The following is a 25,220-nucleotide window of genomic DNA, read 5'->3' on the forward strand; positions in this document are numbered from 1 at the left end:
AAGAAGAGAAGAAAGTTTTAAACCAGAGAGGACTGGAAATCTCAGAGCTTGAGTGAGTATAATCTATAGCACTTCCAGCTGTCTGTCTGGTTTTGTCTCCATATGCCTGCCACTATCTAGGTCATTCTGGCACCCTTGAGCTTGAAAATGTTGTGAAATTTAAAGACTATTGTTTTGAATTAAAATGATGCAAATGACATAGTACCTGAAACTAGAACCAGTGCCTGAAAAGAGTAGGCATTAAGCAAACTACCGTCTGCACAGCCTGAAGAATAATAACCCTGAAATAGTAATCTATGTATTGGTATTGCTATCTGCTGTGGTTTCCAGAAATCTTTCATTGAATTCTTCAGTGCGGCTGATACCTATTGTCATGTATCATCTAAAAAAGTCCAAGACTCAAGAATGAGAAGAATTAAATTTTGGTTTTGTGCATGGCACTAAAATACACAGCAAACTCAAGAGCATCATGTTCCCACCGCCACTCGAGTCCTATGTTCCATCTAACATAGAAATTCATGCATTTCTTTAGTTTGTCAATCTCAAACCAACCAATTTCAAGGAATAAGGAAGTCCATGAGCTAATCTGTTAGGGTTTTTTTCTTATGAAAGAGAAATTGAGGAAGGTGCCAATCTTGTCTTCTGGTGCATGCCTGTGAGGAGCCTCCCAAGTAATTTCTGTGTGTTGGTCAAATGTTGGTATGGAAAAGGAGCCATCCTGAAAGGCAGTCCAAGTATGACTAGCCTGTGTTGGAGAGTAAGGAATTTTAATTGTAGATGTTCAAGCTGTGCAGAACCAGTATGATTCAGGACCAGATATTGGACCTGTCTTACTCTGTTTAGCATCCCTGTAGCCAATGGGGCTCCTGCATACAGGAACACATGTTGAGTTGGTGCTGCAGAAGCCTGGACCCCTTCCTGCTGGGCAGAAAACTCTTGCACACTGCCCACTGTTGCCGGACACTTGGACCCAAAAACTGTCTTTGCCACATATGCTGCATTTTGCAGACAGCCTGACTGCAACCACTGTACTCTGAGCACTGCTGACCTGTTCCACATGATGGTTATAGTGAATATGAAGTGAATTTAGAAGTTCATACAGTACCGCATACCCTGAAAGCAAATTCCTTGATATTGGTAAACCTTGTGCACTTGGGAAGAAGCAAGCTCTAACCCACAGCATCTTCTCAACCTTCCCAACAGAGAAGTTTGTCAATGAGGAGAGCTCTATAATGCTGAGATGCCTTCTCACCTGCAACTGGCTTTATCCATACTTAAATTTTGGTGTGAATCTGAAAAGCTGGATTCAAAACTCAAAAAAAAATTGTCTTTTGGGGTAACATAGATGGAAGAAACATAATGAAGAACAATAGCATGGACAAACTTTTGTGGATTCCTCTAGTAGTCTTATGAAAGCAGATTGTGTGCAAAAGCTAATGGCCTTTTTTCTATTAAAAAAATCTTTTTTTTGATTTACCACCCTGTGCTCTTTAAATCACGTTTTAAATTGTTTCTGTGCCTATATTTGGAATTATCTTTCAAAGAATACTGATATGATTAATAAAAATGGCTGTTGAAATGTCACTGTTAACTGTATATTTTGATCTGTGACATGTGCATATTAATATTGCAGTTCATTGAACTGACATCAGGACAAAAGCTTTTGACAGCTGCTTTTGCTCAGTTTAGATTCAAATTATACTATGCTTTATTAACAATCCAGTGAGATCTGTGCCTTTTTCAATACTCCTGGGAAATATTGTCTTTTTTCTAGCAGAAGCTTGTTTCTTACTTCTTGCCCTTTTTTTTTTTAATCTAAACACCAAAATAGTGGAGTGACTGAATTAAAAATTGACTGCTAGAATTGTGGTCCACATTACAGCATGTAATCAAAGCACACTTACCTTTAGTGATTCTAGCATTAAAAAACACAATGATGATAATTTTCTCTTTTACTGAATGAGTTTTTGAATTATTTAATCTAAATGACATCAGTATTTTGAAAGTTCACTCTTTAGACTAAAAAGAGAATATAAAATGTATTTCTCTCTACTCATTATGCAGTCCATAGACAGGTCATATGATATATGACTCAGTATGTCACCATCAGGATCATATGGCAATTTGGAAATACAACCAACAGTAGCCAGGTGTTCCAGCAGTTCTAAGCTAATCTCCAAAAGCAATAATATCATCCTTCATTTTTGTAATAGCCTCATGTTCAGTCTAGACTGGTCATTTATCTTGTTCTCAACAGGAGTTCTAGCTAATACCCTGTCAATACTGTAATTTTAAATCACAATTTCCAAATGTTTACATGAAGTTCATAAATATCTTACAGTTTCTTATGTCTCATAGATTTTATCTGAATTTTACCTTCTGCAAAATCCATACAGCCTCTCTCATCACCAGCAGTGTAATCTTGTACATTACAACCCAGGCTGCTGTAAAATAGCATACTACTGCTGCAGATGGTGAGAAAGATAAATCAGATGCTGCCTTTATTCTAACAGAAAATGTGGAGAAATAAATCATAGCATAGCGGGAAGATATAGGTGTGAGGCTTTGCCTACAGAGGATAAAGTAAACTCAAAGCTTTCAAACTACAGATTTTATCAGGCAGAGATAGATGCAGATTAGTAACCAAACCATTCTAAAACAAAACTCTCCTATAGTTTCTCCATAGAAAGTGATTATAGTTCCTCAGGACGGAGGAATATTCCATGTGGACAATTTTAAATGTGCTGAAAATTCATTTTCCTCAAATTAAGCAAGATGCACGGTTCTGAGCAGCTTTACCCAGAGAAACTAGCCTATGCACATTCAAATTCTGGATAAATGTATGAAATTTCTCAGTTAGACATTTTAATGTAGCAGCCAATACTCTACTTGGCCTAGAAGCATGGAGAATTCTTTTGCTTACTTATCCTTGCATTTAATTTTCTAGGGTATGATGTATCCTATGATATGAAAAAGTGGTAATATATCACTCTTTGCAAAGCTCTTAACTAGTTAGTATGGACTTCCTCACTGCCTCATCCTAATTTACAGGGAGCTGACGGGTGTGGAGCTTTTAATGAAATATTTATTCCAGAGGAAAAGATATTGATTTGTCAGTTCTAGGTCCCACCCTCCTTCATTAAATCCCTCTTCTCTCTCCTAGGTTCACAGGACAGACATTTAATAAAAAATAAGGAGGTATTAAATTAATGGTCATGACCACCCTGGCCACTTGCCAAGCTTCTGGGTTAGTTGTGTGTTGTGGCCAAAGACTGGTTTTGGTTAGTTACCACATTTAGTCACACTTATTCTTTAGTTTCTTGATTACCAAGAGAAGAATCATCTGTGACTTTGAACAGTATCCCTTTGCCAGATATTTATGGTATTCATTCCCCTTTTGGGAAAATAGGATTTTTCAGAGGTGTCATAGTAAAATGGCACTAGAAACTGGGGAGTGGTAAAAGCAATAGTTACCTTCAGAACAAGCTTAACAAATAAGTATTAATTAATAGATTAAACTTACATCAACTTTCCAGAATTATTAAAAACTAATAGCTGAAAAATGGTTTACCTGTGTTTGCAGTTTCTCTATTAGTGTGAGAGATAATGTGTTACAGGGTTCATGGTGCCCTAAATCTGGAAAGAAGCTGTAAAGTCTTGCTGTAAGAGATGCCTCCTGTGCTGTGGCAGTAAGGCAGGAGATGTGCTTGGAGCTTGGATTTTTATAGAATCTCATTCTGGCAAAGTTTCTGTGAGCCTCATGCCCAACATCAGCAATAGTTACTGAGGAATTGTCATCTTCTGTGCAGGCTTTATGCTTGTGCCAGTTTGAATCATTTAATATTATTTGAATAGGTCTTTAGACACATATTGAACACGTTTGTGTTCGTGTGTGTGTTTGTGCGCGTCTATGCACAGATATTTTTATCTTCCTGGAGACTTAATACTTTGGCAGTCAGCTCTCAAGTGCTTTGGAGGACAGCCAAGATAATAATTTATGCAATCTTTTTCAAGTTCTTCTTTTTCAAACTGTGAAACTGCTTTATTTTTTTTCACCTCCGACTATTTTTTTTTTTAGGAGGATACTGCTGTCTTTGTCAGCCTTGCATTATGTATCACCAAGCATACTTTGTGAATAACCCCGGATGAAAAGAGGTCTGGCATTCAACTGCATGTGTACATTGACATCCTATGGAGAGAATGTGCTCGAGGACTCCCTGTGGTTGACTGGGGTCTCTGTGCATCTCTGCGGGATAATAAAGACTAGCTGCGTAGTGATTCTATGAGACCACAATGTCTGATCAATGACCTTTTATGAAGACTACTGAATATGAGTGATTTACCTCTATCTCCCACTGGATTCATATAAGAGATTCTATCTATTTTTCTATCCTCCAATAACAGAAGCCTTAGTTATTTGTGCAGGAATAATGAGCTCTGTATTAATGGAATCCAAGAAAGTGCCAGGTTCAGCCTCTATAGGATAAAAATCGGCAATTCGGATAGAATCACAAGATAAGAGAAGATAAGAAAGGAAGGAGCATCTAAGCAAAAGATACGAGCACACATACTGCTTCTTCCTGATAACCCCCAGTACCACTTTCTGTGTTCTTGCAAATTACATAAAATGCCCATCTATTTATTTATTTATTGCTTTCCTATTGGTTGATATATAATTTTTTTTTAAGCTTGGGTGAGTGAAAGAGGGAATGTATGGAATATTTGTAAGCTGATGAAAACTTTAATTAAAATATTTAAAAATCCTGACTTTTTGTTCCTTATTTCCAATACACTGCTAAAGCTATAAGGAAATTGCCTAAGATAACCAGAGTTTACAGCATTTTCTCTTTTCTTATCCATTTTTCTTCACTGAGATGCTTGTCTGTCTTAACAAACACAGGATATCTTTTATCCCATTTTTGAACCATAGGACTACTTGATTTTACTTTCTTTTCGGATCACAGATGGGTTTTTCCTCGCCGTGGAGAAGCTCACTGAATTTTATTTTGGATGTGAGAAAAGAAGAACTTGGTAATATCAATTATTTGTCATTTGTAAATGATTCATTAGGGACTATTATATCATATTACATCTGTCTGCATCAGGTAAGTAGTACCTTCTCACAAATAATGTGGGTTATGTGCTAAAATATTAGAATTTTTTGGTGTTCTCATAAATCTGTCTTTTATTTTATGAAACCAGAGATATCAGTGACCTGACAGCTCCTTTGTGACTCCTTACATGTGCCCCCAGCAGCTCATGCTCCCTTCCACAGGAAGTGTCTCATGAAACACCAGGGCCTCACTGCACATGCACATAGTTAAACTAAAAAGAAATGGACAGGCTGTCAGGTGGAACAGGGCTGGATGTGTGTGGCTGCCAGTGTCTGTACATGTAAGTACCTATGGGAAAGGAGCGATCTCAGTCTTTGTTCCATATTTTACATCCTTCATTTTGTATCTCACCCATTATATCCAAGCACATGAAACTGTTAAAAGCCACTGCAGAATCCTTTTTGCTCAATTGATAAAAACTGGCCTTACAAAGGGACAGAATATCAAAATTAGCACTGCCTGGCAAAGCAGATGTCAGATTTCTTAGAGGCACTATAGCATCAGCAAAAAAAAAAAACGAACAAAAACGTGACTGCCTCTCACTTGATTAATTGTAGTGGCAACAAAAGCCCGAAATAACACCATTTATATTGTCAAGTGATTCCCAGATGAACAACTTTTCTTTCATCTAAATAGCACACAGTCATAATAAACATCAGAAGATAATGGATGTCTCTAGAATTTCAACCAGACGGACCACTTGACAGTAGTTTGGGACTGCAAAAAATTTGTTACTGAACAGTAATTAGAGAAGCAAAAGTGCATTTCCTTTACTTCTGAATTTGGCTGATAGTCTGCCCCAACATGTGTTGCTGAGGAATGCTGCCTCGGCATTGCCTAAAGTTTTATAGCACCTTCTGCTGTAAAATTTTGTTTGAAGCTGCTTGAAACACTGTTAAATTATTTGGGCTGTGATTTTCCAAGGGTTCAACCAATCTCAAATTTTAAAAGGTAAAATAAAATATTTCACTTTATCAGTTGAAAACACATCTTCTTTAACAAGCACTGAAATTCAATCTGAATTTACTATGGAGATTAGGCCTGTAATGTGTCTGCCAAGGGGGTATGAGGTACTGGGCATGGAGACTGGGACGCTCTCCCTGGAGGAGGGAAGTTGTAGGAGATCAGTGAGGAAGCAGACACATCTTACACAGAGATCACTTCTCTGAGAGTGAGTTCCCAACACATGCTGTAAACTCACTGGCAAAGCATTTCACCATCCTTTAATACTGGGCTATCTTGGGGGTGAGGACCCCTTATAGCCACTAGGGACTGTGCAATGGACTAACATAGCCCAAACCACAAGCAGCAGACAACAGGTTGTTGCTGCTCTGCTGCTGAGTGCAAACCCAGGCTGCATTTGAGCTTGAAAAAGCTGGTAAATTCTACCCATAAGAATGGTATGAACACGCACTGGCTGCAAACTTAAATTCTCAAAAAGCATAAACTTGTTTTGTTACTTTTGTATAGGCAAGTGAAGATAGCTTTTAAAGATGAGAGCAAGCACCATTTTCCCATGGGCTATTTTTCTCTTCAGTAACAGGATGGACTTGTTTTAGGAATGAATCGGGTTCATGTGGTAAATGAAAATCATGTGGTAAATGAAAATCATGTAGTGAATGAAGAGGGGGATTGAAAGGCAGCAGACGACTGTCTTTGATCAACTTAAGACATTAAGCTTTATTTCCAGCTTTGGGCAGTCCTCTGTGGTACCAAAGTAACAAAGCTGTGATCTCATGTATGACTTCTATATAATATGTTATATAAATTGATGTAGCTTGCCCAAAATAAGGTCCCACAGTTAATGGTGTGACCCTTCTCTCTCTGTCTCAGTTTTATATACAGCTTTATGGGACTAAGTTTCCTCATGTCTCACAGGAGAGTTAAAAAATTAATATGATTAATTTGAATGTGGCTTGGTAAAGAGACCTTTCTCACCTTCTCATCATGGAAGAATGACAAAACATTGAGAAGCTACTCACTATCTGAACACAGACCATCCCCCGCACTGAAAGAGAAGGAGAGCTGTAAATGGCAGATGGTTATGTGGTAACATAATTGAAGGCTTTGACCTAAGGAATGTCTAAAAAGAAATCCAAACTACAGATGAATAATCAGTCTTATGTTGGGCATTCCCTATTGCAGAATGCTAGATTTGGGGCTAAGGCGTACCAAGTGACACTAGAACAGGTTTTCGCGTTCGAGATGAATATCAACAAATAATCATAAGGTAGGAAGAGGAGAATCACTTCTCTTTTTGCTTAGTGCCACAGGACCCCACTCATGCTATAGGATCCTTCCCTTGGAGGAATAGTTTGAAACATTTTTTTCAAAAGGGAACCTAAATCCATTAGAAGTTAGATCAACAACTCACATTTTATATATATATATATATATATGCTTATTATCTGTAGCTGTGATTAACTTCAGGAGAAGACGAGAACTGAAACAGGCTATTTTTTTTTCTTTAAATGTTAAAATAAGAATTTAGTGCTTAGTTTTAGGAAAATATTTGCAAATGTTGGTGTTAGTATACGATGTGTCAGCCTCCTCACCTGCCAAATGGGGAGGACAGTGCTACATCCCACACAAACATGCTTCATTACAGACAGACTGAATCCACATTTTTTATGCTCTGTAAAGTTCTAGGAGAGGCGTGCTCAAAGCCTTCCAGAAGCCTTTGAAGAGCTGAAGTGTATTGTACCAGGATGAATAATGACATGAATCTCAGAAGCAGAAAGGACTTGGGGCTAAGCTGCTTAAGTGTAAACACGGTATTCTGTAAGATGCCATACCATCAGTTTAAAAAAAATCTCGAGGTGCTTGATCTTCATGAGGCTTAAATCTGTCTTGACTAACTTCAGTGTTTCAGTAGGCATGAGAAGGTAAGCTTGTTTACTCCCTATTTTCCAATGAAAGTGCTGCTTACTGACAATTAAAAGGTAGAATCATTTCTCTTAGTTATTGGATTAAAACCAGTAACATCTTTTTCTTTGTGGCTTGACGTGATTGTCAATGATGAAGACCGACTACAAAATCATTAATGACTGGATATTGTGTTACAAATATCAGGCTTTCTGTCAGGCTTACTCTTTTCCCCCAAGGAACAAGCTTCACACTATTTCTTTCTCTAGGGCAAATGTATTTTGATCTTTTTTTGAACAACCCCTATTACATATTTCTAGGGAAAGATACGATACGAAGTGTAACTTCTTTATGGGTATATGCAGGGCTTTCCTCTCAAAATAAAGAAAGCAAATCAAACCTAATTTTCTGTTAAGGACTCTTTGTCTGAACCTGGATAACTGCATATTAGCCACTCACAGTACGTATGAGTTGTGCATAAGAGAGAGAGTTCTTGAAAAAGTTAGCAAAACTGGCTTGACTGGATGATTAGCATCAGCTTTTAGCTTACTATATCAGGTTTTCAGCTTTAGTCAGGCAACATGGAAAGCCTACATCTCTAAATGTGGTTGCTGTAGTAGAGAACAAAACATGACTAAGTGCCTTTGGAGAAAAGATCATAATTGGGGACTTCTGTCCCTTTTCTTCTTTAGGTCAGGCAGTACATAACATGCCCCTCCAGCTGATGTGAAAGCTGTGATGCAATTTTTTACAATATGGTAAACTAAATATTAAAATTAATATTTCACTGCTTGAGTGAACCTTTCCTAGTAGGGAGTGACAGAAATTTCCCTTGAATTATTCTACGGATGCAGTGATACTACATCAAATCTGGATTAAAAAAGAAAAATACTTTTTACCACTATATCCTCTAACTTTTATGTTAGGCACTGGATTCTGATTCCTCTGTCCTGGTCACTTGACATTTATCATCCTTGTGAAAATTTTGGTGTTCGAGCACCACTTAAAAATTTTTAAAAAGGGTTCAGATTTTCTCAGAAAAGCAGAAGATGGAGAAATCCTTGTCCTGGTGTTATTACAACAGAGCTATAAGGCTTCTCATTTCTTGATACTCTCCTAAGCATTACTCTTAGTCTTTGGTTTTGACTAAAGCATTAGTAAAAGAATCTTGAAATAACTTGTAATGTCTCAGCTAACAACTTTGGTAGCTGATACATCCCTTTTAAGAATTAGCTCTTCTTACTGAGTGATTCATCTGTTGCCTCGTGGAGCTTCTTCTCTTCTATATCTTGCTTCTGTTATCTTTTCCAGAGTGATCTACTGTGACAGTGGGTATATACTCAGAGAGAATTCTCAGCTGACAGGGATGTCTGAGCTTGGCCCATCAGGAACAAGACATGAAGGTCTAATGGACAGAGCCCAGCCAGAATTCTGGATTTTCATGATTTAGCCAGGACTTAATAGACAGAGTGAAACAACTCACAGAGACCATTCATGCAGCTTGTCTCCCTTTGTTTCTGTCACCATGTGCTGTGCATGCAATATGCACACCGTTGGGTATTAGCGCTGTTGCTCTCCCTTCCCACTCAGGACAGCGACAACAGACCACTCCCAGCTCCTGTGTCCTCAGGGACAAGCATTGGTTTGATTTCAGCTTGCATTTTTCTTAGGCACCAGATGAAAATGCATCAGCAGAGACCTCTGGAGCAAACAAAAAAAAATAGACAGCATCCTGCAACCCTCTGCAGGCATCTTTCCCTGTGGAAGGAGAGAAACCATTGGGAAGAGCCAGGGCTGGAGCTCAGGAGGATCTGGAGGTGAAGGGGTGTTGAGGCTGGGAGGGCTGTAGGCTTTCCCAGACATGCCAGCAAGTCTGATGCTCACATAGACACCATGACCTGAGTCTCTTGGAGGAGGATATCAAGGGGTCCTTGCCTGTTCTTGCTCTTTTCAAAGCTCTTTGTCCCAAACTGGTACCACATACGTCCTCATTGCACTGGCGAACCTGTGAAGTTTCCTGTGGTCTCAAAGAGCCTGAGAGGGCTCTATCTGCCCTGTCTGATATCCTCAGACAGTGTGACAGTGTGGACACTTAGTCTACTGTGCACATGGGGGACCTCCTGTGGTTCGTGCCTGGTCTCTCTAAACCAGTGTTCCCAGGGCTACCTGCCTTTAGCACTGTGAAGTTTCTCCCCTTTTTCTTCATTGGGGCTTGCTCCGTTGTGTCACAGGTGACAAGTTGCTTGTGACAGGAAGATGGCACATGTAGTTATTGGAAAGCCCTAGCAATTGAGCAGGGGAATTAAGGTCAAAAGGTAAATATTGCTTACTGTGGTGTTCTCTGCCAGCTCTGTGTTGTTCATGCCACTATGAACAGAGGTGCTGAGGCTCCCAGCAGCCAGCAGAGCTCAGAGAGCTCTAAATGCAAAAGGAAAACATAAACAACACACGTGTCCCAGAGCAGTGTACTGTGTGAAGAAGCTTTTGCTACCTGGGTCCTGATCCTGCTCCGGCACTGCCCAGTGCCCCCTGCCATGGACAGGGTGTGCCTTGCATTGAAGTTGCTGACACTTAGCTTGAGAAACAGTATAAAGGAGAAAAAGGCTTGGAATGTTTTGGAAGTGGTGGGGAAAGGCCTGTGCACAGCAGCCACTGAAGATGATGATATCTATCTTAAAAAAATAACCCAGTAATAAGAAGAGAAAAGCTCAGAGTGTTTTGCAAATGCTGGTATTACAAGCACAGCACTATGTTGGAGCTGAGAGTCAAAGCCTGGATCTTACTGGGCAAATTAGTTCTCCTTAGAGCTACTGGCATTTCTGTCCTCCTGGGAGTTAACTGTGCTGTGGATTGTGGCCTTATTTGATGATTTATAAGGCTGCAGCACCTGAGCTAGCCCCAGCTGATGTGGCTGTCGTGCCTTCTCATTGTGTGGTCTTTTTATTCCACAAGCTTTCACAGACATCCCAAATCTTTCTTTAACACTCATGATGAAGTAACTGGAAATAAGAAGGAAAATGAGGGATCCAAGCCAAAACTATTGAACTGGGTGGTGCCACTTCCACAGCTATGTAGTATGTGCTATAGAAAGGGGCTGGATAAAAATGAGCAAGAGTGAACTGGCATTGAGATGGAGGTGAGAATAAAAAGGCTATGGAAACCTTCATTTATTTATACATTCCTTTCTTGAGTCCTGACCTGAGCTGGAAGGAAAGACTGGCTGAGTTTTTACAGGTATCTAAAGGATTTCTATGCCCAGTTTTCACTTGTGTCCACTGTAAATTGGCACCCAGCCCCCTTACGCAGCTTTGAAATATCCCTGGGTAGATGAACATCCTGAAGTCACTAAATGAATCAAGAGCTGAACTGGGGACAGAGCTGAGGGCCAGGCTGCCATGCACTGAGTTCATCCCCTAAAGCGTGACTCATACCAGACTGCCCTGTATGAGCACTGGATACACACATCTCTGTAAATCCTGATGTCAGGGACTACAGGAGAGCAAAACTTTCATATTCTACGTTTTTTTAAGTGAACAACCATATTACCTAAGGGCAAACAGCAAGTTGGGGGCAGGGCATGCAGTATAATCACCTCTCAAAAAGGGAAATAGAGCTCAGAAGGAAAATTTCTTGACACTGCTGGGGAACTGCAGCCTGACAGGCACTTCCATCTGCAATTATGCCAAGGCTGGTGCAAAGGCACCACACCAAATGATAACAATAACGAGCAACAGCAGACTCAAACCAGAGAGAAGATCAAGATCCTCACAACTGCAAAATAGAGCTTGGGGTGGGAAATGAATGTTCAGGAAACTGAAAAGTTAATAATGCAGGTACTCAGCCAGCTTTTCAAGGAAAATTACATAATTCAGAACTCAACACTGATTCATATACATTGAGGATCTCAGCACATAAAGGCTTCAGTTTCTAAATTAGCATCACATCGAAGCACATGAAAATCCTGGCACAGGTAATAATTTTGCCAGGTATTCCAAGCATTATTTTGAAGCAGAAAAGAAAAAAAAAACAACAACAAACCAAAACCAACTCCACCCCTCAAAAAACCTCAACAAAAAAATCCAAAAATTACCAAGGTGCCTGCCAAATAAAAATGCAGTCCAATTGTTCTATGTAAGTATTCAAGCAAAATATGTATAATGCATCCCAGGAAAACACCCTCATTCTTGCCTCCTTCCCCAAATAAAAAGATGTCCATTTGTCAGTGCATTTTTAAGTCCAAAAGGCACATTAAAAAAACTTCTGTACTGTAAACTCCTATACTAAAAACATTGCTCAGGTTCAGCTTCCACAATAGCCATCACTCACAGTGGTGGTATTTAAGAATTTTGATTTGATAATTTTGCAGTTTGTCTATTTTAGTGTTTCCTAACAAGAATAGCTAAAGAACGAAGTGCCAACTCTTTGGGTCTGTTGAAAGGTAAATCACAGGAGCTGTCAGGACTTCCTCAGAAGGGAGGCTCTAGGTGAAGCCTTTAGGGATACACTCCTGCCTCCACAGCTCAGCCTTGCCTATCTCTCTTGCAAGAAAGATAAAGCAAAATCAAAAGATAATAACTTGCTTTTTTCTCTTTCCCTGTGTCAGTAGGGACAGTGAAGACTACAGTGCAGGCTCATGAGCCCTCAGTGCCACTCAGACCTCTGAGCACCAGCAGCTCAGGGTGGAACAAGTGTGTAGTTTCCGCCAAGCACATGCTCAGGGACCGTACACACATCACAGACATTTGGCAGCATGTGCTGCTGGACATTCCAGAAAGCAATGGCTCATCACCCCCTGGATTATGGCTGAATGATTGGCAGGTCTGTTAAGCTGTAGTGGGGGAGACCTTACCACAGGCTGTTGGAGGGGAGCTGGAGAATCATTCCTTGTTAAATTATTGACTTATTTCTAGGCACTCCACAGCACTGAAATCCCACATGCCTAGGTGATGCTTGCAAGGCAAATACACTCTTGGTGCATTGCAAAGACACCCTGTGTTAGGAAAACAGAGAGTCAGGAGGAGCCAACCAGAGACTTGCTTGCCCTGAGCCAGTCCTCCAGGCATACCACCTTTATAGCAAGGAGGTCTTGCAAATCTGTTCCTGGTTCAGACTCAGAGCAGCACAAGGAGGTAGGAGTCCCACACACCATACTGTGGAGTGGGTGGGGGAATGGATCTCATGCCACCTACGTATTGTGCAGTGTGAAATAAATAAAGTGGGTGGATTGAATGTCATAGATACATACCACTCCTTAACTCTTATCTGTCTGCGCTGGTATCCGTGCCAGCTGCATCTCCACCTACCTAGAGGCCTTCTGGTTATGGAAACCCACAACTCACAATGATATTTTACTTCTGTAGAGGTGCATTGCTTACATCCACTTTTGAAACTGAGGAGACAACAAATGTTCTTGGTACAAAAGAGTGACCTCTTTCTCAGGTGGGGAGCAGTTCCCTTTTGTGTGTGTAATTTGCTGAGACCTGATAGTTGAATTAGCAAAGGCAAAGAACACCTTGCTTGTTTTTTGGGTTGGATACAATTTATCTGTAGCACTGGAAATGGCAACCAGTCACTCTTGCTCTCTTCTCTTATCTCTGTTTGGAAGCTTGTAGGTTTTGCCAAAATATGAGTCCAGGTTCAGATATAGGGCCTGTGTTAGTACCACATACTTGGCTGCATGACATTCCTTATCTCCTTTTTTGCTAATATATCTGTTGGAAATCTTGCACAGATAAAAATAGGCCTTGATATTCACTACAGCATCTGCTTCTCCTTCCCAGTGATTTGCAGACAGAGACTTGCCAAGTGTCTAGTGACTCATTTATTTGGGAAAAAAGCCACCACAACAATACAATCTGCAAACCCACAATTTTCCTACTCCCATGTAAGAAGCATTTTTAACAGCCACTCAAGACCTTGTGTAGAACAGCTATTAGCAACAAGCTTCTGTTTTTCCCCAAAGAGTGATGAATACAACTCCAGGGGCCCAATTTCTATTGCCTTTTTCTTTTGGTAGCCACTTACTCCGTGCAAAGTATATGTGACACACCAACCTGGGTCCAGAGACCTGACTTATTCAGCAGAGCTTGAGGAGACAGGCATGGACTAGGCTGGAAGCTGCCAATACACTGTCCTTGGCAGGAGGCTGGAGACTAATGCTCAAGTATGCTAATCTGCTTTGCTGCTCTGTGGTCCTGGCCCAGTCATCCATTTTCCCAGGGCAAAGCTACTTTAGATGTGTTTTTTCAATAGCTTGCATAACACTGTACTGGGTGCTCTGGAGGGAGTAAGTGTTGTGTTGATCTGAGGATGTTTCTGTAATTGAATACACTTGGTCAGCAGAACCTTTACTAAAACATAGATAGAATAAATTTTGAGAGCAAAAAAAAAAGGGAGGGGATAAGAAAAAGAAGAACTTCTGTGCCTCTATGAACAAAGAGACCAAAGTTCTGGCACTTACCCCTGAATGCAATGTGATTTTCTGTACTCCGGCAGCGCAGTAGTTGTAGGTGGACTGAACCCTCAGACGTGGGCTATTACAAGGCCAGATCCAAACCAAGGAGCCACTAGAAACAAGCCTATTCACAAGCATAAAGAGAAAAAGAGCTAGATTTTCCATGTTTGCTGCCACTCGAGTCTGAAGACATCAGCAGCACTCCAGAAAAAGCATCTTGTTGAGGCGCACAACAGTTGAGGGATCACCAAGAAGCCAAAGTGTTTGAGTTACAGAGTAGGAGTCAAGAGTCCCAGTACTTTGCTCTATACAGAAACAGTAAAAGTAGGAGGTAAAAAATGCCTGGGATGGATCAATGCCTGTCACTTATAGCTGTCAAGAAAGCATATTTGAGTTTCCCTGATGGAAGAAGCAGACATCTCAAAGACTATCTCCAGAGAAGGGCTGGTGTTTCCCCATGTCCTTGGGAAGCAAAATTTCCCATCATTTCCCATCGAATCCTCTTCTACAACTTGTCAGCCTGAATGCATACCTAAAGTGCTTCTGATTGTTATGAAGAAGCCAAAAAGCTGAGCTTTGTTTTCTAAGCAAAAATCCTCCAACCCTCCACCATCTCACCTACATGTCACAATCGAAAACATACCTACCTCCATTTGAGTATTCTGCCATCTCTTATTCAGGATGCTGAGAAGCCCTGGAACAATTAAATACTATACATGACTATTTTTTACTCAGGAAACAAAAAATTAAAAATATTTGCATTCTATTTTTAAATAATAAATAGAAAATATTTATTTTACAGCATTTTCAAGATCATTTTGACAAAAAGGCATTTTCATCCAGCGTTTGACAGACCAAAAGAAAGAACTTTTACAGAAAGCTTCATAGCTCATACAACTGCATACACAAGGTGAGTTCTTGATCTTTAGATATATTTACGTATGTGTATGTTACCAGTTTTAACAATTACAAACTAAAAGTTAATATACTGAATTTCAAGAAAACTCCTACTTGTGATATAATTACATTGCAGTAATAAAATCAGTGCTTAATATGTTCAAAACAGATATGAAAACAATATTGTACTTTGCCCCCTTGCCTTCTCTTCATCCATACAGATCTGTTATGTTTCTTTTTCTTATTTATCTCAGTTCTTCAAAGACTGGCTTCCTAGTATCAGCTCTGTGCTACTGACAGTGCATGTTTTTGGAAACAGCACAGCAGATCTTATACTATGATTATTAGAAGACAGAATCCATTGCCAGTGTGGTGATCAGCAAAGAAAATACGACATTTTTTTTCACTGTTTTAATAAGTACTCAGCATTTAAAAAAAAAAAAGAAGTAACAAAAAAATATCCCCCTAAAAACCCCAAGCAGAAAAAAAATTCAACCAGCTAACCCTCAGGCATCCTCAGTTCATTACAGAGACATCAATATTCTGACAAAGACAGAACTGTGTCTTTGGGCAAAGTCGTTTCATGCTTTCCAAGTGAGGTCAACAATAGTAACTGGCCACTAGTCATATTGAAGGGAGCAAACACTGTGCAAAGAGGATGAGGAAAAAAGACTCTCTGGTTTTGAGCACCAGCCAAACCTTCCAATACCAATACTCCATAACTAAGGCAAAACTATGAGATTTGGATCTTCGGAGAAGAATTGATAACTAGTAGCAGGTCTTCTAAAAATTCAAGTGAAAAGCAAGAAAAAGAACAGAATTATGCTGAATTCAGAAAAAACTCCGATAAAGTATTCACATGTGGTTAAAGCATGGTTAAAATCAGGTTTTGCAACTATATTAATCTCAGGAAGAGATTCCTTTAAAATATTTTTGGAAATAAGTGTAGAACTGTGGTACAGATCCTCAGCTGAATTCAGCAGCATAAGCAAAGATCATAGCATCTATAATCCTGACCTGTATATGTATAGTAAGCGCATTTATAAATAGGGTAATAATCATTATAATTAAGTTAAATTAGACCTGGACTTTGATCATGCCTGTCATTAGGGAACTTTGGATGAGGCCCATCTCTAGGAAACACATGAAAGATAGAGGAGGAGGAATAATATTTGACAGAACTACAACTGCCTAGAAGTGATCTTTAAGATGCTGTATTGTATATTAAATACAAGAATTGAAATCACGTGGAAAGAACATGCAACTAAACATCATAAAGAGTTTAAAAGAACTGTCTATAACAAAACCTGGGGGTTTATGCACACATTAAGCACTGATGAAATTTCCTGTCCTGATGTGATTTTATTTTAAATTATCTGAAGCAATGAAATAATTGAATTACTTTTCCTGTCTCACCTGGATTTCTAAACCAGATTTTTTTCTTTTTTCTTTTTATATTTTCTCCTTTTTTTTTTTTTTTTTTTTTTTTTTTTTGGTAGTCACACTTGCTGCAAACATGTAAAATAACAAGATCTCAATTCACTGGTTTATTAATACCATATGTCTACTTCATAAAATATCTGCAAAACAAAGCACCCTAGTGTAAGGGTAACAACTGTCTCAGCTTGTATATGAGAAAAAAGAATGTGTTAGCACAGCATACAAACCTTCAAAGATCTATCGAATATTTGTAACAATGCGATATAAAAACATGATTGTAACATAAAAATATTCATAGTATATAAGACAATCTTCCAGTGGTAGTTATTGGACATTACTCTTCACACATACCATACGCACGCATACAGATACACAAACATACATTCACTCCAGTCTCTTGTCTGGGAGCTGGCTCCATAACCCCCAGCATGGAATTACCTTTCTTTCAGATTAACAGTTGTTGCTCTAAGTATACAGCTATTTTGCAATGTATTTGATTCCAACATAACACAGAGGAATGATGCAATGACATGGCAAAATATGTTATTTTATGAAAAGATAGTCAATAAATATTGTTCTGCTACAGGAAACATTGTGTAACAGTTTAGCCACATGGTTTGCGATCTTATACAAAAGGGCAGTTTTTCTAAGTCCTTATCGTATTACAAGTACTACAGTGAAGGCTTTCTTCAGAAACCTCTTGAGTCTTGATCATATTTCTCAGTCAGTTCACAATCAGTGTTAAAAAAGCCCAGATCCCCCAAAAAGCAGCCTAGTATGAAGAACAAATCGTTCAGACAAAAGTCAGTAAGAGCCATGCGCTTTCACATTATCTCAGCTCCTCTCCCCCAAACACATTCTGCAGTTATGCCACCTGTAGAAACCAGGAAAAAAATATTTTTGCATATATGTCTCATATACAAGTAGCTTCGTTCCCCCTCACCACACTCCACCCTTCCAGCTCCTGGGTGTGTTGCTTCCGTAGCAGATAGACAGCAGTCATGAGGTGTGCTAATGACTTCTCCAGGTCACACGTCCCAGAGTCCTTTTTAAGCATTGCCAAGAGAGGGTTTGACTAAGTGTAATTATATTTTTTTCCTGTGTGTTTATTCTTTATTTTTTTGCTATAGAAGTTGTCTCTTGGGTTTGTGCTTTGTTATGGTTTCCTAACATTTTTCCAAAGTACAATATTTTTATTTTTAACAGATAGAGAATCTTGAGCCCTCAGAATGGATTTTTATTTTCTTTTTGTTTCATTTTAGTTATTTAAGTGCAGGAAGAAATTTTTGCCCTGTCACTTTGCTCTCTCTCCCCACAGTCCTGAGAGACTTGTCTCCTCAAATCCTCCCAACGGGCAGCTACCAAAGTCCTTTCCATCTTGTCTCTTGCAGCATCTACAGGGTGGACGAGCTTTGCTTATAATCCCTCAGGATGACAGAGGCATAGGTCACATCTGGGGGTGTGCAGAGAACCGACTCCGAGACAGGAGAGCTGGGCACAGAGCTGCCCGAAACCACTGAATCCCGGAAAGGGGACGGGGGCGTCAGTGCTGGAGAGTCTTCCAGAGTCAGTTTGCTGGTCACCGGCTCCTCGTCCTCCTCCTCCTCTGTGTTTTTCTCATACACATATCCCTGAATGAGCTTTACCTTCTCACTCTCCGCTTCATCAGCCGGGGGAGAGAGGGTCTCCTCGCTGAAGGCAGCCACCTGGAAAGGCTGCAGGGATGACTGCTGAGGTGGCGGAGGCTGGTATGGGGGCCGCACGCCGTTCCCTGAGCCGGGAGTGGGGATGGCAGCATTGAACTCTGGGATGCTGGGGGCGAACTTGTTGACCACTCCTTGCAGCTGGTCCATGAGGGACTGTGGCTGCAGGGGCAGGGTCTTGGGGGACTGCTCAGGCAAGAAGAGCTGGGTCTCCTCCACTGTGGCCTGCAGAGGTGGGGTGGTTGCCACCCGTCTGTGCACCACCATGGAGGGGCTGCTGGCCTGGTTGAGGTGAACAGGCTCTCTATCTTCTTCCTCCACCACATTGTACAGAGTCTTACTGCTGATGTCGGTAAAAGTCAGGCTTTGGCCGTGGTAGTCTTTAGTGAGGGGTTTGATCACTGCTGTCTGATTGCACCCTGTCTCCTGGTTCTTCACATGCACTGAGAGTCTGTGCCATGTATGTTCCCCTTTGGGATCTTGTCTTCCACCTGGTTCAGACCATGACACAGACTTTCCATTAGAACTATGAATAAAATAAAGATGGGTTTATTTGCATTTACATTACGCAGACACAGGCAGTATAACACACAAGCCTACAAAAATACTGATTGCTTTTCCTCATTAGTAAGCCTCCCTCCTCCAGTTCTTTGTGTCCTCCCCGAAAAACTACATAAGGAAACAACAATGTTTTTTAACAACAGCAATTACTTTGATTTTCATCCAGAAGTGATTACTTCCTGATGGTTATCCATCTTACAGCCAGCCTGGAAAGGTTTGCCTGTGGGAAGGGCTCCAGGAAGGCCGGCTGTGATTTGAGGACTCGAGCTATATCATTTTTGTATCTAGGTTTGCTCATCCCACCTTGTAGGGAGGGAAGGAAAAAAAATGGGAAAAAAGTCACAGGAAGAGCTTTAATTAAGCCTGATTTACAGCTTAAAGGAAATATTTTCAAGCTGTTGGAAGAAAAACAACACACAGTTATAGCCTTTGGCACCCTGTGTAGAGAGGTCCATTTTATTCCCTCTTCCCCTTTTGCACTCAGGAACAGTTTAGCTATCAAAGAAATGAAGGACTTCTGGGGACTCCATCAGGTAGGAGGCAAATGCACTTCTTCCCAGGTGACTATTATTTACAAATCAGAATAAAGTGCTGGGACTGAAAACGGTTGATTTGTGTGGGTGGAGGAACAAGCAGCGACAAGACCAGGGTGAGTAAAACCCTCCGACTCCTCATACAGGCTGGATCCCATCAAAGTGCTTAGCAGTTTAGCTGAGTGAGGATCTGAGGGTCATGTCTGCCCCTGAGGAACTGTAGGTTTTTTTGCATTTCCCTGTGCCATTGAAGGGAGCAGTACAAAAAGCAGAGTGGTAGCTCATTAGCAGCTGGTGGGACAGGGAGCTGTGTTGCTTAAGAGGATCAAGCAACTGTTTCATTGCAGGTCAGGCAGTAGAGATCATTGACAAATTATAATATACATCACCTGTGTGAAAACCAGACACAGAAATTCTGAGATGGTTTATTCAAAGCAGCCTTAAGTCAGGGTTTCATTCCTCAGTGACCAGGAGCCCTGAGGATTAAATTTCAGACCCTGTGATTGCCCTGCAGGTACATGGTAAACTAGGTGGGAGCAGCCTTGTCTCCTGCTACTGCACATATGAGGGCAGGTCACTTCCCTTACTGTATTGCAGTATCATTCAAAGTATTTTGCTTTTCCTTGCTCAGACTCTTGCAGTTCTCTTTTTTCAGGGAGTAAATAATTGCCAGTTGAATTTTATTTTAAAAAAGTAGTGACTGACTTTGTCGCAGATAGTGTTGTAAATCTGTCAAAAAAAGAAAAGAAATGTACATGACAATGCGTCACTTTTCTGCTGAGCCATAAATATTCCCGGAGAAAAAAGCAAAAAGCTTTTGAGTTGGATCCAAGCTGGAAAGTTCATCTCCAGCTCCAGACTCTAAACACTGGACTCACCACCTCTGTGGGAACTGGAGCACGAGAAAAGGCCAATATAAAAAATTCGTAACTCCCCAAAGCATGTAGTGGGTAGGATCTAGAGCTGTTTGGATTTAGAACTTCAGCATAGAAAGTAAAATAACTAGTTCCCAGCTGAAGAATGAAAATTCTGTATTATACTGATCAATGAAAAGATAAGAATGAAGATTTAGAAGCATTCCTATTTTGATCAAAACTAGCTGTGGTATGACTTTTTTTTTTTGAAGTGGTATACAGATAAGCAAATGAATGTAATTGTTGGGTGTGAAAGATTTTTAAAATAATATTTAACATGCCAAGATCTGCAAACTCTTCATACAGAAACACATTTTGTCTGCTTTAACTTCAAAACAAGTCTTTTCTTGTAGAGAGGAAAAGAAGTCAAGTGCTCTCATGTTGTATCCTGCTGATCCTGTAGCTTACAAATACTGCAAAGGGCTTTTCTGAAAAAAATACAATAATTATCTGCCGCCTTTTATGCTAAGTCCACTTCTACATAATTTATTTCTTCATTGCTAGTTTTGGTGCATCATCTCACTTTTGAATCCCTCCTCACACCATCTGTTTAGTCTCTAACTCATTTTGTTCTCAAGATCTTGTATTTTACATCAAAGGCAAGCACTGCTATTTTAAGGAACTCACTACCTCTGTCTTCAGATCATGCTCCTATTTAGTTCATTTCCCTCTCCCTCACTCTCAAATTCTGCTCTTCTGACTTCTTTCTTCTGTAGCACTCTCCGTAATGCACTTAATTGAGCTCAAATCAACAACCACTGTGTTGAGACTGCAATACCCAAACGTGAACAAACCATTTCATCAGGATTTGTCTGTTAGTAACTTGCTCTATGAGGAAAGCTGCTGCTGCCAATGCACTTACCAGACCTTAATGTTCGTGACTTGTGACAAAGATCTTTAGAGCTGCAGTGGCTCTCTGTGGGATCCATTGGACAATATCAACTGGGAAATCTCTTTTCTGCTACTGTTCTCAGACTCTTGTTCCAGCTCTTTCCCTCAACTTGCTCTCCTTGCTATGTCCGTGCACCATGACTGTTAATGAGTCATTTGAGATGCAGTCACAAGACTGTCATAGAAATACCTGGGCTCTGTCTTGCTGGATGACTGGTAGGGGGTCACACCAAGATTAGCACATTCAGGCAAAATTCATAATTAACATGCAAGAAAAACACTTTTCATGGTGGAACAAAGACCAACCATCTTGAATGGCATTAACTGACCTTTAGACATAAGCGAACATGGGTCTGCAAAAGCCCAGACCTGAACTGACTCTCAGCAAGACAAGGAACCACCTCGCTTGTGATGATGAGAATCCTGACTGCATGTGGGAGGCATGGTCACCAAGTTTTTGTCATCTTCTCCTTTGAAGGAATTATCCATGGAAGGAGTTGAAGATCAAAATTATTTGCCTGGCATAATGGAAGAAGGGATGGTTTTCCACACAAAGGCAAGAGAGCACACCAAGCTGAATTACAGTTGGGGTGTTGAAAACCTGATGTTCGATTGCACAGCGACAAGGTGGGCTTAACTGGTTGTTTCTTGCTTTTATCAATCGGATGATTACCCATTTCACTTCTTTCATGTATTTATTTGTCTTTCCTAACTTTCTCTGTACTGTATACAATTTCTTGTAGGATTTAGACTTCCCACTTACTGCCTTGATGTGAACCCCCTGGAGTCTCAAGGGATCTTTAGGTATGTACTTGCCTATACCCAGTGTAACACTCCAACTACTATTTCTTCAAATCCTCACATCTAACCTAAATGTTGAGACAGATTCATGGATATCCTATAAACACATAAGATGGTCTTGCTTTTGCTTTATAGGCAAGGACATACACTTAGTTGCTTTTTCTCAATTTTCACAGCTTTATCTGTGGGTTTTGGTTTTTGGAGGAAATAGAGGTAAGTATATTTCTTGTATGAATTTTGTTTAGTTCTATGAGAAGATCTGTTGTTATTTTTGGTAATTCAAAGTGTTGTTTTTAGTACACGCATTGATCTTTATAACATACTCTCTGCATGACTATGGGGTAGTCATTTTCTGGTACTTTCAGACGATTATTAGTTACTAAACAAGACAGAAAATAACTTCAGACCTTAATAGTTACTAGGTGAAGATTTTTAGAAGAGCTGGTGCATCCAAATCTGAGACCGTGGTTCAGAATAATCCTGCCACCTGTAGGACATGCATACAGCTCATTAGACATCTCACTGTTCATTGTTAAGTATCTCCAGATGCTCAAGATCTGGCTCTTCCTTGTGACAAGGAGTTCCCCAGACTTAAGTCCATTTTCAGGCCAAGACCAGAATCCTGCTCCTACCAGTGCCTGGAGGACCTGACCCTGTTGGCTTCCTTGGAGCAACATCAAGTCTGAGCACCCCAGAACAGGTGGTTTCTCTCCACAGTGCAGGATCCTGAAGATGGCTTATTTTAGACTTTGAATAGCAAAGGTTTCTTTATATCTTAGAGGCTGAATGCTTCTGAGGTGAAAAATTATTGTCCCAGTGGTCTAAGGGAAGTTAATTTGTGCAACTCTGATCATTTCACCAGCAAAGTTACAGCCTGAGATCCAGAGCACAGAGAATGAAATCAACTTTGAGTCCTGTATGCCTGAAATGTTGTCTTTTTTTTGTCTTGACCATTTTATGCATAACAATCTCTAACTGATACCACATGAAATGATTTAACAGAGTGATATGATGAAGTTAGCTCCAGGAACCCACAAGCTGGGAAATGGCTTCAGATGCAGTTAGGCAAAGTGCTTGAGAAAGAGCCCTTCCAGTTAAAACAGCAAGGGACATTCCTTGATCTGTTAGAGTTCATCCCCTGTTTCATCCCTTTAGGATGTCAGAATGATGGTCTGTTATCTTCTCCAAATGGTCATGAGCTGAGGGAGGATCTCAAGGTTGCTGAGATGAGGGATACAGTCATTTGGGCCAGGCCTGGTGGTGCTAGACAAGATTCAGAACACAGATTTATGATTTAAGGTTGTTTTTTTTAAAAAAGCAGCAATGGCAATTAACCAGAGAAAAAGGATATAGGAGAAATTATAAATATTACCTTTCTTTCTTTGTCAGACTGATGCTTTGTCCCAGCCTACCTCCTTGTAGTCACTATAGTAACTGAAATGCCACAGCTAGTAGGAAGCATTGAGATAACCTGGCAGTCTCTTCTGTGAAGACAAAATCTTAGTAATGAACATAAAATGCAAACCAAGAAGAGCCTATCAACTTTGGCAGCAAAAATTGAGTCCAAAAGAAACCCTAACTATCAGCAACCAGCCAAGGTCAGTGTCAGGTACTGCCCAGTCAAAAAATGCTCCCACCTTCACAGAGTGGGGCACAGTTACAGCCACCTGACAGCTGGCTCCAGAATGCAGAGTGTTCAGGGCTGATTCTGAGCACTGACACAGAGATGGTCAGCCTTTGGAGGCAGTGGGGATGCAGAGCAAAAGGAAATGCCCTGTTCGAAACTGTGCATTGGACAAAACCTTTCTCATCCCACATGGTAGTTGCTGATGGAGGCCATCCTAGGGAACTAGTGGAGGAATTTCTGCCCTGCCCACAGAAAGGCATTTAGCCAACTGCAACCTTTCTGCAACCCAGCAGTCATGTAAGAAGTGGTAATGACCCTGAGCAAAGCTCTGCCCCGCTGCTGCCTCACCATTCCCAGGACCCAAGCTAACAAGCTTAAAATTTAAGGCTAGTACCTGCACTGCAGCACACTGTAGGTGCTTAGCTTGTATCACCAAGGTCTCTTCTATTATTGTCTCCATTTCAGTAAGGCCCCTGGGGCATGAAATTTGATTAAAGGAGAGAGCTAATTTTAATCCATGGTGGTGATATCTCCCTGTACTGAACAGCCTCTCACCTCAGAACTGCCACAGCCAGTCCTGCCACTCATTAGCAGAGCAAGCCACGCTGGTTAACGTGTTCCTGCAAGCCTAACTTCTGGAGCATTGCTTCTAGGGATTTATCTCTTATGCCTGGGTTAGTAAAACTTCTCTGCACTCTCCCATGAGCCAGGGAGCCATTATTGACCACAGTCCCTATCTGATGTATGCTCAGGACTTTTGTCTGATATTAACACCTAAATGAAAAAAAACAAGAATCACAAACCAAGTTCAGCTTTAGTCCTTTTACACTATAACCTCTGTCTCAGTGATAAGAGGAACTTAGAACAGTTCTCACAGCAGGACTCCAATGCTTTCTCTGGTGCTGTATAATTAGAGCAAAGTTTAACATCCTAGTTATGTTTCTGGGAGTTTAAGTTACTGAACCAACTTTTCCTTGTTGTTCCACTCACTTTTTGTTTTTGTTATGGACAAAATTGCCTTGGGCACGGGACAGAATATTCTGTGTAAATTACAGTGCTGCTTAAAATGTATGATGGAAACTGTTACACAAAACATAGGAAAACATAACACTCTCATGCTGTCTTGCTGGGGAAGATACTTAGGGGTGTTGTGAGCAAGCACAAGCCCAGAGTTGCCTTTCCAACTCTCTGTCTTGCCATTGGCTTATGTCAAGTAAAACTAATGTATTAATTTCCTTCATTGGTTACTCCAATGCAAACATTAAATAGTATTTTATCTGAATTACATATAGGCTACCTAATGTACACTGACCCTATTGGTAACTATTTTTTTTTCTTTTTTAAATTGAAATGTTAATATTATACAGTCTGTAATGTGGATGCAGTAGCTATATATAGCACTTTTATACAACTGTGAATT

General features: G+C 40.4%; 1 protein-coding gene across 7 annotated transcripts in view; it reads right to left on the minus strand.

Annotated features, from left to right (window-relative positions):
• Positions 1–15,199: 15,199 nt before the first annotated feature.
• GRM1 (glutamate metabotropic receptor 1) overlaps positions 15,200–25,220 on the minus strand; it is a 186,073-nt gene continuing 176,052 nt past the window's right edge. For 2 of the 7 annotated variants that reach the window (XM_027633718.1, XM_027633724.1), the window contains exon 9: positions 18,165–18,999. In XM_027633718.1, the coding sequence (XP_027489519.1) occupies positions 18,165–18,999 (835 nt within the window). Of the gene's footprint in view, positions 19,000–25,220 lie in introns of all 7 variants that reach the window. The other 5 variants (XM_027633743.1, XM_027633751.1, XM_027633730.1 and 2 more) reach the window with 4 other exon arrangements.

Source organism: Corapipo altera, unplaced genomic scaffold (genome assembly GCF_003945725.1).
Source record: "Corapipo altera isolate COAL_440 unplaced genomic scaffold, ASM394572v1 2b, whole genome shotgun sequence".
NCBI lineage: Eukaryota > Metazoa > Chordata > Aves > Passeriformes > Pipridae > Corapipo > Corapipo altera.